General features: G+C 36.3%; 1 protein-coding gene across 5 annotated transcripts in view; it reads right to left on the bottom strand.

Annotated features, from left to right (window-relative positions):
* Positions 1-14,237, bottom strand: part of GRIN1 (glutamate ionotropic receptor NMDA type subunit 1) — a 2,709,836-nt gene that overhangs the window by 529,382 nt on the left and 2,166,217 nt on the right. For 2 of the 5 annotated variants that reach the window (XM_044058780.1, XM_044058783.1), the window contains one exon: positions 1,866-1,903. The exons of the other annotated variants lie outside the window; for them this stretch is intronic. In XM_044058780.1, coding sequence (XP_043914715.1) covers positions 1,886-1,903 — 18 coding nt within the window. In that variant the 3' untranslated portion in view covers positions 1,866-1,885. The remainder of the gene's footprint in view (positions 1-1,865; positions 1,904-14,237) is intronic. 5 annotated transcript variants of the gene reach the window in all.

Raw genomic sequence — 14,237 nt, 5'->3', positions numbered from 1 at the left:
TTCTAATTTTGATATACAGCATAATGAGGCTCCCATAGCTTTGTTAAAGGTATATAAAGCCTTTCTTAAGAGAACTTTTCGTCTTCAGCCTCTAATACGAGAACATGTCCCTTCATAGGATATCACAGTGATGCTTCAAGTCCTCAAGTCCTCATGCAACCCTCTTTTGCACAAGAAGCTTCTGTGGATCTTAAGTTCTTGACATGGAAAACTATCATTTTGGTAGCAGTTACTTCTGCTGAAGAGAATTTCAGAACCACAGTTTTTTTTTCATTTAAACCTCTGTATTTGATCTTTCACAAAGACATGGTCTTCTGAAACCAAATTTGTTTTCCTTACTAAGGTGCCATCCAAATCCAACATGAATCTATCCATTAATTTACATGTAATCTTTCCACATTTTTCCAACAAAGGTGAGTATGCGTTACACTTGACTTTAGTAGACAACTTAGATTTTACCTGCATATAACTAAAGACTTCAGAAAATCAATCCAGTTATTCATTTCCTTATCCAAATCAAAACTGGGACAGGGTCTCTCAAAAGTCACCCTCTAAAGATGGTTGTCAAGTTGTATTTCCTTTGTTTATGAAAAGTTGGGTCTTCTTTCTAAGACACTGACAGCTCATTCAACAAGGACAAGTGGTAACTTCTACGGTCTTTCAGTGTCAGTTTCCTGTTGATGAGATGTGTGCAGCTGCTATTTGATCTACAGTGCATACCTTTGTGTCTCATTATAAACCAAATGTACAATCCAAAGCTTATTCCTCCTTTGGCTCTGCTGTTCTCAGGAACATCCTTCATTAATTCCAGCCAGGAAATTATGTAGCTAGGAATTCTGTTCCATTTGTTGTATCATATGAAAATGGACAACATCGGATACAAAAGTTATGTACTCACCATAATGATAAATCTGTGTTGTCCTGTTTTCATCTGGTTCAGCATCCCTCCCAACACATCCCTTCCAAATTGTCACCTACAGCTTCTACAGAATGGGTTCCCTGTACAGGTGTCTACTTATTTCTAACCTCAACAGGCTAGTTACTTTACTATTCTTATGGAACCCTGCACTTTTCAGTTTCTTTTTGGATCATGCTTTATTAAACTGCAGTATTGCCACTAGTAACATATTTTTACAGGGGGCAAACTTGATCTAAGTTATTTGAGGAATGTAAAGAAATTAGGAGTAGGGGAGGAGTCAGAGCCCTGGATCCGGAGGTTTGTAGGTGCCGAGATGGGATCTGATTCAGATCAGAGTCCCATTCATTGAACCAGAAATAAATAGGACAACATAGATAAATTGTTATGGTGAGCCATAACTTTCATTTTAAAATGACTGTGCAGATGAAGAAACAAAATAACATATAACTCATAAGATGAAATAAAAAATAATGTGTAATGGCAAAAGTAGCATACATGAAGATGACTTACAATGCAATATTAACTAAGCAAAAAGTACAAACAGTAACAATTAGAAATAAACATAATGTTTGTAACACACAAACAAAATTCAACAATATCCATACAAAGGTTCCACCAAAATAACAGACAAAACTGTAAGCAAGTATTTCATAAACAATTTTATAAACTACCACAGAAAGGACTAAACAACATATGAACCATGGACAATAAACTTCATTTTCCATAACACAGAAGAACATTTAAAAGAACTAAGTTGTCATACTAAACACATTCCATAATACCGAACAAGTACAAATAGCAAAACAAATATAAATCAAGGAAAATAAAAATGCAACAAATGAAGTGCAACAGATGAAAATACATATTAAATCATGAACTAACTGTATCAACAAAAACAACTCAGACCATATACACCACAGTCAATACTAAACATTATGTGCCTTACCGTAACCTCAGATTTTGGTATTAAGGGAAACACAGAAGCTGGGGACATAAAATTGGGAAATATTAGCTTAAAACAGAAACTAAAGATACACTGAATTAGTAACAGAAAGAATATCCAAAACACGATGTGCAGCAATTCAACTAAGATAAGGAAAACAAGAAACAAGGGTGACAGTTATACCTTATAGGGCAACATGCTGTTCATAATCCATAGATATATGTGAATCATAAAAGCCACCAAAAGTAGTGATACCAGACATGCCAGTCTTTGTAGCAGTAAACTTTAATAATCAACCATAACAGATCAGAAATGTGGTAAGATACAAAGAACACAATCAGTAGAAATTTGAAATCAGTGATACAAATAGAAACTACAAGCAGGCAAGAAAAACAACTACTCAAAGCTTAAGTATTGCATACAGAACCAAAAGGATGACAGAATACATCCAACGGGCATTATTAAGATATCACAATGCACAAATCTTCCATCATCAGCAAATGACATTGAAAAGAAGACAAGTATCTGACATAATAAGGAAATTGATGAAACATCACCTTTAGAACAGGAGTCACCTGCTAAAGTAACCATACTCAGCATTCAATACTGTATGACAACACAATTAAAAATGTAAAAATAAAAGCTAAAAAAGAAAAAGAAACTGTGAAATTCAGAATAACGCTTTAGTACATAAACTACTCTTGTGATATTTCTTATAGGCCGCAAACTGTAACATAAGAATAAATATAGAATGTAGCTACAGACTCAAATTTAGTCAAACTGAATAAAAGTAGTCCCTGGATATTTTTTTAAAGTATAGAAGCAAAGGCTCCAAAATAACAGAACTTAGCCTAATAGTAATAAATGCTTTATATGAATATGTTTAAGCGTTAATGTGATGCATGCATGAGCTCATGAGAAGGCTGTACTCCTTATGCATCTATTTAGAGTATATTTTTATAAACACACAGGTCTGTGTGTGTGTGTGTGTGTGTGTGTGTGTGTGTGTGTGTGTGTGTGTGTGTGTGTGTGTCTGTGTGTGTGTGAGGTGCTTCACCATAACTGTTTAGTTCTTTTTACAGGTTTCAGAGCTATATGACCATTATAAGGTCTTTTTATCACAGAGGATAATACAGCCCAATACTTCCAAAGAACTTAACTTGGTACCTACATTAATACAGCCTCATTATATGTATATAATATACTATTGTGGCCCTCAGTATTTATCAGAAAAGTTTTAAGAAAGGAAATTACTTTATAGGCACTCTCCTTTTTTCAGATTTCTTTTTTATATAATTTTACCTTTCATTGCAAATGTTATGAATTCCTCTCCTGAAAAGGGAAAATGGAGACTTGAAAGTTCTAATGTATAAACTGCATGCTTTTTTGGTTGCAAAGTACTTACCCAAAATTCCAAAACATATCTTGAATTTCTGTGTTTTAATAACTACTGCATACAAAAAAATTGTCTGTGGATTCTTGAACAGTGTAAAATATTTCTACATCACAATTCAAGATGCCATAATTGTAGGCATATACCTATTTATTCAGCTGTTAGTATTGTAAATTATTTAGCTCTCAAAAAATATTCAACAACTAAGGCCGTATTAGGTTTAAGTCTGTTGGCTACAATCACTAGAAAATGGAAACCAGAGTCTAAACCAATTGTATTTGAAGTACTGGATGGTATAAAAGGGATAATGAGAAAATAATTGGAAGAGGGATCTTTAGAAGACGGAAGAAGTACATTTAATAAAAAATATATGGAAATTGTAGGAACAATACATGTAGAATAATGTTCAGGAGGAGGAGGAGTGAGGTTTAAGGGAAGATTATCTTTTCTTTCTTTGTAACTGTCATCTATCAGAAATTTAGGTAATACTGGACTCATGACAGTTACAAAGAAAGAAAAGATATGTGATGTATAAGGTATGTAATATGGTTTGTTTTCTTTTCTGTTACTGTACGTTTGCCTATGCCTTAAGTGATACTTTAATGAATTAAATAAATGTTTCTGTATTCTTATATCCATTATATTTCAGTTAAAATAAAACATTAGCTGCTACAATTCATAAAATAAGAATTCATATAGTATCTGCATATGACAGAAATTAATTTTTATCATTGCTTCCCATTGTAAAGGTTTTAAAACAGATCAGTATATTTTTTCACCAGGAAGTTAAAACAGTAATAATTAGTTTCATGTTTGATACTACACTGTTATAGTAGTGTAGAAGACTATACGCAAAGACAGATGACTTAGTAAATTTTATTAAGACTGTCTTATTCATCCTATTCATAAGTTTTAGAATCTAATGTCCCAACGACCCCCTTATGTCAAGGGCTGTTAATTATATACGAAAAATTGAAAGAAATTTGGCTTAATATAAAAAGTCTATTTTTTTAACTTTCAAAATTTGCATATTGATGTTTTATGTATTGTAAAAACATAATTTTAAGAAAGGCATGACATTAAACTGAACTGAGTTTATTGATTTAAATAATACAATAAAAAATCCTTTTATTTCCACATGTTGAGATTATAATTATAAATGGTTTCTAATGTGAAAAGAGAAAAGTGCAGTATTTCACAATAATCTGTATTTTTAAAGTGTATTTACAGTTCACGGATAAAATATTATTCAGAATGGTAACTCCAGAAGCTCTTGTTTCTTCACTTTAATATAAGGGAAAACAGGGATCATATTACTATCTTTCTCTGTCTGCTATAGGATGCTATAGTGTAGTGATAAACATTCCCAAATAAAATATTTATGTAATAGTAAAGAGCAGTGGTGGTGCTGCGGTAGTGTTGTCGCCTCACAGTAAGACGTCCTGTTCGATTCTCAGCTAGAGCATCTTCTCTGTGTGGAGACATGCGTGACTGGGCTTACCTTCATTGAAGGTTGTGCGTCAGGTCTGGCAACTCGGCATGTAAAAATCTACTGCCAATCATTAGCGGACGGAGTTCCGCTGTGGCGACCCTTAACCGGGAAAAAAGCCGAAAGACACAAGTAGCAGCAAAACAGTGAAACAGTCGGCCCATAGCATAAATTATTAATTGTCATAATCAGCTGCAAGCAGTAGTCAGAGAAGTCTCTAGGGTCAACAGAGATCAGGCTGAAGCCTGGAAGTTGACTGGAGAGAAAGTACAGCAGTTCAATGAGTTACTCAGAGCTGTAGCACCCCAAGAAGAGGAGGAAATAGGTGGAGTTGAAGAATAGTGGCAGCACCTAAAACAGTATGTTAGGACTACAGAAAAGATATGTGGCTGTGTATGGAAATAAGGTACACAATGAAAGCTGGTGGTGAAATGCAGAAGTCCAGGAAGTCATCAAAAGAAAGAAGGTATGCAAGAAGAAGTGGGAGATAAAAAAGACTGACCAGGCTACGAAATACTACTGGTTGGCTAACAAAGAAGCTAAGAAAGAAGTTGCAGTAGCAAAGAATAGGGCATTGGAGACACCCTACCATCTTCTGGAAAGTGACTCAGTGAGCGGCACAGATAAACTATATCAGGTTGCAAGGCAAAGACAGAAAGATAAAGAAGATAGTCAGACATCCTTCATATGGGATGCCAGCAACAACCTGCTTACCAGTCCACAGGACATCAAAGGCAGATTGAAGGAGTATTTCCAGCAATTTCTGAATGAAGAAAACCCCACATAAGCTGTACTGCCCCAGAAACAGCCTACGATGAGAGACGAGGAGGAATCCACCTTAGTAGAAGTAAGAACAGCACTAAGGAAGATGAAGTCAGAGAATGCAGCAGGCTCAGATGAGGTCACAGCAGATATGATAAAGATGCTGGGTGAGATAAGGGAGAAATGACTCCTGAGGGTATTACTAGCAGTGTGGAGAGAAAGTCATATCCCAGATGACTGGAGAATAAGCATACTCATGCCAGTGTGTACAAGAACAAAGGGGACATCCACAACTGTGGGCAGTACAGAGGCATCAAACTCCTACCACATTCCATGAAAGTTCTGGAGAGGGTGATTGATAAATGGATATGCAGAGTAGTAGAATGTAAGATGGGAGATGAGCAGTTCAGATTCAGATCAGGATGCAGCACAATTGACCCAATGCTTGCATTGAGACAGATAGTGAGAAGAAGCTAGAGATGAGGAGAGAGACCAACTGGGCATTCCTAGACTTGGAGAAAGGATACAACAAGATCTCAAGAAAGCTGATCTGGGCAGTACTGTAGTGATTTGAAGTCCCAGAAACACTGGTAGAATTAGTGCAGGCTATGTACAAGGACCCAGTGACTCAAGTAGAAACAGTGTTCGGCCTCACAGAGGGGTTCCCAATGGGAGTGGGTGTACACCAGGGTTCATCTCTGAGCCCACTGCTGTTCATACTGGTGATGGACTACATTAGCAAACAGGTTGGAGGGGACAGATCAACAAAGCTGCTGTATGCAGATGATGTGGCAGTACAGGCAGACTCTGAGCTAGAACTTCAGCAAAGGCTAGGAGAATGGAATGCAAATCGGAAGGCACATGGGATAAAACTAAGCACAGATAAGACAGTGGTAATGGCAGCAAATTTGGGGAAATCAGAAGAAGCTGGGAGCAGAGATGGAAGAGAAGATAGTGGAACAGGTAAACAGCTTCAAGTATCTGGGAGGGGTAGTTGAAGAGAAAGGTAGTCATAATGAAGAGGTCAAAGCTAGCATCAGAGGGGCTGCAGCCAACTGGCATAGATGATCAGATGTAGTCTATGACAGAAGAATGCCAAAAAAGCTGAAAAGTAAGGTGTACAAGACAGTGGTGTGACCAGTACTAATGTATGGTATAGAAACCTAGGCAGTAAAGGCAGAACAGTTGAAGAAACTAGAGGTGATAGAAATGAAGTGCCTGAGAAAGGTGGTAGGATGCACACTGTGGGACAGACGAAGAAATGAGGACATAAGAGCAGAAGCCAAAGTAGCCCCAATTGCAGAAAAGATCAAAGAGAACAGATTACAGTGGTTTGGGCACATGTGTAGAAAAGCAAAAGACAATCTGGTGAGGAAGATTTGGGGCAGACAGAAAGAAAGTAAGAGGAAGCGAGGACTTCCAGCAAAGAGGTAGCTGGACTGTGTGAAAGATGATCTGCGGCAGTCAGGCAATAGTGTTGAAGAAGGCAGGAGTGTGGCAATGAATCAACACAGTTGGCGACAGTTTACATGATACCCTGACCCTATGTAGAAAAAATGGGAAAAAGGGAGTTGATGATGATGATGATGATGATGATGATGATGATGAAAGAGCAAAAAAAAAAAAAAACACTGTGGAGGATTTATATTGTTTTCCAGGGCAGTTGTTAACATGTTGCCTTTGAGTAAGTACAATATGTACTTCTAATATGACTCAGATGACTTGAGTTCAGACAGCAGCTTGGTTGCTGAGGAAGCTGGGTGGAGGTGATGTGAGTGAGTTGCCTCTGATGCCACGTCCCTCCTGGGGGAGGGACTAGTGGATCTAGTCACTACAGATTAGGAATGTAGGCTTGTCCCGTCGTATCAGGCTGGTGGTGATAGCCTTTTGAGTGCAAGGATTGGAGCACACGCATATAAAGTGGAACCTTGTTCTGATGTGATGGCATACATCACCACCAAGGTGGAATGGGGTTAGGGCTAATAGGTAATGTGCCAAGTTGTCAACATTAATGTAAGCAGCCCTGTGCACCTGAGAAAGGAAATGCATTTTATAAGTTTTAATAGACTCCGATGTAATATGCTAACATCGGCAGACTTGTTCACAGCATATATGGTTTTCTTTATATATTTGCATTGCATCTAGGTCTATAAAATTAAGAAAATAGATGTTTTAAATGTAAAAATGTTAAGAATTATTGTAATGATGGTTAACATAGTGTTAATAATTAGTTCACATCATTATTGCCTAGAGTATATAAAGGGCGTGTTAGTAAATGTGTGCTGTTTGATCTGATGAAGCTGTCGTGAAAGCGCTTACCTGTGCACATTAATAAAACTGTTTTTAAGGAAGAAGTATTGTTTATAATTCTGTTTCAGTTGTCGATGCATGGTCGCACACACCAAAGGATATCTATCTGTATTTCGTTTATACTTTTTTATTGGTGTGAAGCGTTTACTCTGTTGAGTGTATTATTCTTTTTCATATATATATATATATTTGAGCTTTTATCTCATTAGGGCTTTCAATTTTAAAATACTTGTGATAGAGCAGAACTCATTCAAGCCTGGATCCTGACAGGCATTATTTTAAGTTGCCATAACAGTTCTGCTCTTTCAAGTAGTAAGGACACTGATCCACCTGTTATATCTGTCTGAACTTTGTCAATAATTTTAAACTTGAATTTATTATCTGGAAAGTCACTGCAATGTTTGGCTAGTGCATTATCAAGTTTTTTCTTTCCTATATTGTAGATGTGTTCATAAACCCTCTCTTTAAACTTACGGTCGGACACAATTGCCATGATGCTAAATAGACTATAGATGTAGAGTTACAGTTAAACCTTTGGTGTAACCAATAGGTCCTGTTTCTCACACTGAATCTGCATCTTGTTTCAATGGACTTACACTGATTACATGCTTCACACCTCAGCATCCCTGGGTTTCTAGTAGGAATTGGTCTAATTGATTCAAGAATGTTTTTAAGATTCCTACCTTTCTTGAAAGTCACCACAGGCTGGTCACCTAGTTTACTTCCCATATCGTGTTCTGCTGTTAATAACACCCAGTTTTTCTTAATAGTGCTTATTAATTCACCTGAGTCATGTCAAAATGTTGTTGTAAAACTCAGGGTATATGATGTGACATGTAGTTAGACTTTTGTTACTTGCTGGTTGGTATTCCTCATGTACACTGAAAAACTATCTGTACCTACCTCACTAGATCCAGTGCCATCTAAAATTGGTTTGTAAATGCCCTGTTTACTTTTATTACAGACTTTTAGGATCAGTTGAGATAGTAGCTGTGTTGGATACCCCCTATGTGTGAACATAGACCTAAAGGTCTCACACTCCTCTTCAAAATGAGACTCCTCGATCACCATCCTTGCTGCCCTGGGTTGCAGGGATGTCATGTTATACTTGTTCTCCTCACGTTTTAACACTTTCACTCCTTTTGGATTTAGTGAGATTAGGAGATCTGTATGCAGTCCTACAACTGCAGATCTATACATGTAATCAATTTTGAGGAGCCCCATACTTCTTTCAAAAGCGGAATATATAATCTTGTTTTCCTGTCCAACTGATCCAATACCTTTTGGGGCCAATCAATCACCCCAAAACTTTGTTAGCACAGGAAGAGCAAATTGGTTTATAGCTTGGACTTTGTTCCTTGATTTCAGGGCTGTTTTCAGATTTAATTTTAGTCTTCCAAAATATTCCTAAGTTTTTTTTGCACTTGTTCATGTTTTATTGTCAATTCTTCTCCAATTACCAAATATTTTTGCACTCTCTCCTGCTCAAGTTCCTTCATATCACATTCCTTTCCCAGACTGATACTTACTTGGTGCTGCTCTTTCCAGTTCCCTATTAGATGAACGAATGCTTAAAATGTCGAGTACAACATGCTCGACAGCTTTTAAGCGAACGTTCATCTAAGCGAAACCCAAGAATGTCGAAACAAGGAGTGTTGAATAGTTACAGTTGGACAGCCATGAGCAAGCCAACTGCTGACGTCAGAACGTTCACCCTGTCTCGCCATTCTTACAGTCCTCCACTGTGGTGCAGTCTCGGAGTTGGTATATATAAGTAGGTGGGGTGTGGGGGCACAATCCCCCACGTTGGGGGGTAAATCCCCCCACTTTATTTAGTTTGTCGATTTGTTTTTTTGTTTTTTTGAGGGAGGTTGTAATGGTGTACAGTATATTGTAGCTGTCAGCCTTTGCCTTCCTGACGGCTGGCCAACTATAACTTTTCGAAACTCCTTTTTTCGATATTTTGGGGTTTCGCTTAGATGAACATTCGCTTAAAAGCTGTCAAGCATGTCGTACTCAACATTTTAAGCATTCGTTCATCTAATATAGACCTGCTTTTTCCTGCTTTTAAGGTTGCTTTTGCACATTTATCAAAACCAAATGACATTCTTATATTATCTGCGAAAGTTTTGACCACTTGCAGTTGTGCTTTCAGTTACTCATCTGAGGAACTATACAGTTTTAAATCTAAGAGCCAAATTTTAACAGTGACCTAATCCCTTAAGTAGACAGCTTAATGGGTTAAGAGCAATGGTGACAGAGAGTCATCCTGGAATTTCCGACTTTGAATTTTTATCCCTGAGATTATAATTTATCCTTTATCATGACTTAGCTGCAGAGTGGTTTGCCACTGTTTCATTGTCACTGTAATGCAATCGATCAATGTAGGGTGTATCTTGTACAACTGTAAGCATTCCTTTATCCACAATGAATGTGGGATACTGTCAGTTGCTAGTTTTGCAGTCTATCCATGACACACACAGATTTTTCCCCTTTTAACAATTCTCCATTATGGCTTTATTTAACAACAAATGATACTTCCATATGACTTTCTTTTATTATTCTTTTGTTCTATTTCCATGATTATGTTTTCATCTAAATGATTATAAACTCTTATCAGTATCAGTTACAGTATATAGTTTATACATTATCAGAAGGCAAGTTATTAGTTTATTCTTTTTAGGATAGCTTGTATGTTCACTCTTAAGCAGGAGTATCATTTTTCCTATTGTTAACCAGGTTGGCGTAAGTTTGGGGTATGAGTATAAGTAGTTCTTACTAGGACTAAATCTTCATGTAACAGTGTTAATAGAAGAACAGAAGTTAGGTACTGTATCCACACCTGGGGTTTTCCATTTAGGAGCTTTTCTTTATTTTGTTTCAGTTTCTCTGGCCTTTACTTTATCCCATTTAATTTTCTGTATATTTAAAGTTCTTACTGTTTCTTTGACTTCTATCCATTCAGCATATTTTTTCCATTCCACAGGGTCTTCATAGATATTTCTGCAACCTCTGTCTATTTCTTCTTTTTTTGGTGGTGTTTCTTTTCCTTTGCTTCCCAATTCTCTATAAAACTTTTTTGATCATCAATGTATTGCTTATTTTCTACTTTTCCTTTATATTTATCTGCATATCATCTAAGTTTTTCGGCCTTAGCTGATATATTTAGTTTATTATTTGCAATAGTACACGATGGATCCTAGTCTGATCTAATACTGTGCATTGCTTTTATCACACGTATCTTTCTAAGTATATTTTTTAATTGTTTTCCTCTTCTATACTCTAACAGTGACACTTCTTGTTTTAATTGCTTTATAGTATCTCTATTCAATGCTTCCACTATGGCATTTGATTTCTTCGCTTCCTTTACCTTATTGACCTATGTTTTTGTGGTAAAACTTTATCTGTTATTAATTTTGCTGCACAGTAATATATCATATTTACTTCTGTTATATCACATCAATTTCTGTTAATAGTCATGATGACTGAGTTCATTTGTTTATCAGACTTTTAACATTTTGGGTCTTATTTACATTCTGTAATCAATTTCTTTCTTCGATCTTAATATGTTTCTCCATCTCTATTAAATCAAGCAACTCTGGCCCTAGATCTGTTTCTTCTAAACTGAGTGCACATTCTTTATTCTCTATTTCCGGTGAGAATTCTACAGAACGTTCCAGAACATCTTTTTGTAACAAATTCTGTTCAGCTGCATCTTGCATCATCCATTGCTTTTTCATATAGGAACTCATTAGCCTGTCACTTCACAACACTGACTGCTTGAAGAGTTGCCACTGTTTCTTGTTCCTTCCCTTGTTGTACAACTCCAACTGAACTTGTACTTGTTTCTTACTGAAAGCTCCAGAGTATCTTCTTGTGCAACTGATCAGATGCTTCCCATTCCACTTGTTTCTCCTTAATTTAGGTCCTCACTGTTCCATTATGCTATGATGTTACCAGAGTTAGATTTTCTACACTAGATCCTTCACTTCATAGATAAACCATAACTTATGTTTCTGTTTCTTTAATTTCTTCATTACTAATCAATTTTTCTGCTTTCTCCCTTTGTTTTCTTATTTTTTGTATTGTAAAAGTTTTCATATTGTAATACGTTTGCCAGTATTTCTCTTCAAATATCTTTGGTGCTGATTTTTTCATTTATTAGTTTTGCTTTCTCTTTTGCATAAATATTGTACCATATTAAATCTTTTTTCCTTTTCTATTTCTTCTTCAGATGTCTCCCACTCCACCTCTTTCACCTTACTTTGGGAACTCATTGTTCCAGCATGCTGTGACATAACCTGTGTTGGACTTTGTACATTAAATCCTTCACTTTGCGGGTGTTCCATGACTTCAGATTCTATTTAACTTCTGCTTTACTAATATTCTGTTCTATGTTCCTCCTTTGTGATCTTATTTTTTGTATTGTGAAATTTTCCATATCTGGATGACTTTGCTTGTATTTCTCTTCAAATATTTTTGGAGCTGCTTTTTTTAGTGATGTGTAGATTTCTCCTTTACATACATATTACACACCATATCACATCTCTCTCTTTCCCATGTCCATGTTTGTTTTTATACCTTTCAAAAATCTCTAGGTTTTGTTTTTTATATTTTTGCACTTCCACAGTCACTTCTTATTTCAAATGGCCCAAAGTTTTTTGGTCTATGTAATGTTTTTCATAAATCTGTTGTATTAGTGGACACAAATTTGCATTTGAAGCTTTTGACAGTTTCTCTTGTGTGAGTGTTTTTCTTTCCTCTAATTTCTCTCTTAATCTTTTTTTTTTTTTTTTTTTTTAATATCTTATATCTGGAAATTCTGAGCTTCTTGCATAACAGTAAGAATACATAATTTCTTCCTTATCCTCAATAGTCCACTCTTTCGTCTCTGGCTCTTTCTTGGCCTGTCAGTTTTTGTGGACTACTCCCTCCTTCAAACAGGGGGACCATTCTCAACCTGAGCCTGGCCTAACCCCATTGTAGGAATGTTTCTGTGTCTTAAGGATTCTTTACCATCATTTTTCCAATCCTGGCGCCAGTGCACCTACCAGGTTTGGGCACTTCTTTCCTCTGGGACTTGGGCATCTAGCTGTCTTTGTTATTTTTTAAGCTACTTCATTGCTATATAAAATGCAGTCTGTCTGTTAGTGTCATCTTGGTGAGATTTTGTAAAGAAAGGGTCCACCTAATGAGTTCAGTTCCAGCAATACTACTTTACTTTGCTTGCTGATTTTATCATCAATCTATTCAGATGCCTTAGTTTTTGATGAGATTTTTTTAATCACATATAAACATGGTAGATGAATTTCAGCTAGTTATCTTGATTACGTCCGGTAATTTTGTGTAGTTTTCTTGTAGTATTATGCTGTTGTTTGTAGAAACAATAGTGAAAACTATTGTTTTGGTAGAAATGTGTTTTGGGGTAAACAGCAGTAATTTAGTTTTTTGGGGGGTTTAGTATCAGTAGTAGTTGTTGTGAATTTATTTATCCATATTTCAATCAATAAAAAGGATTTTTGTATAAGTTCTTGGAATTGAGAGAGAGAGTTGGCCAAGCAGATTAGGGTCGAGTCATCAGCAAATTGAACTAGGGTAGCATTTTTTTGTAGAAGTGTAGAAGTCATTGATGAATATGTTGGAAAATATGGGGCCTAGTATAGATTTTTGTGGGACACAAATAATTATAGGCAAGAAACTGGAGAAATCATTTTTCCACTTCACCACTTGTGTTCTGTTTGAGAGGTAGTTGTGGAATCACTGTAGTGAAGAGTTGGTGAGCCCTAAGGATGAGAGGTTATGTAAGAGCTTCTGGTGGGAGACATTGTGAAAAACATTTGATAATAAGTTTAGAAGGATAGTGGAGACTTGGCTTCCAGCATTTCTATGGGTGTTGACAGTATTAACAAAATTCAGAAATGCAGTGGGTATGGTGTGATGAGGATGAAAGTTGTATAGGATTGAAGACAGACAGTGGTCGTCTATTAGATAGTTGATAAGTTGTGTATGAATGCATTTTTCTATTATCTTTATAGGAGTGCTAAGATAGCAACTGGCCTATATTTCGAAATATCTATATTGATTCCACCTTTGTGCAATAATGATGATTTCTTTTCCCATAGCAGCGAGACTTTATTTTCAGATATGGATCAATTTATCTGAATCGAAACCGGATATGCTATAGCCTCAGTTGCTATTTCAAGATTTTCGCCAGGTAGATTGTCAGGGGGAGCTGAAGTGGGCTTTAATTTTTTTATTTATTTTTTAATGGTATCTGTGGGAACTGTTTGGAAGGTAAAGTGTTGAAGGAAGTTATTTGACTGAGTAGGGGCATCAAGATTAGTTAGCTAGTTGGTTAATGAGTGCACAGCCTGTATAAAGCGGTTATTGAATTTGTTGGCTATGGTATCACGCTGTTTGT

Source organism: Protopterus annectens, chromosome 16.part0, assembly GCF_019279795.1.
Source record: "Protopterus annectens isolate FY-2018-M chromosome 16.part0, PAN1.0, whole genome shotgun sequence".
In the NCBI taxonomy this organism is placed as follows: Eukaryota; Metazoa; Chordata; order Ceratodontiformes; family Protopteridae; genus Protopterus; species Protopterus annectens.
This window is presented reverse-complemented; position numbering and strand designations above follow the sequence as displayed.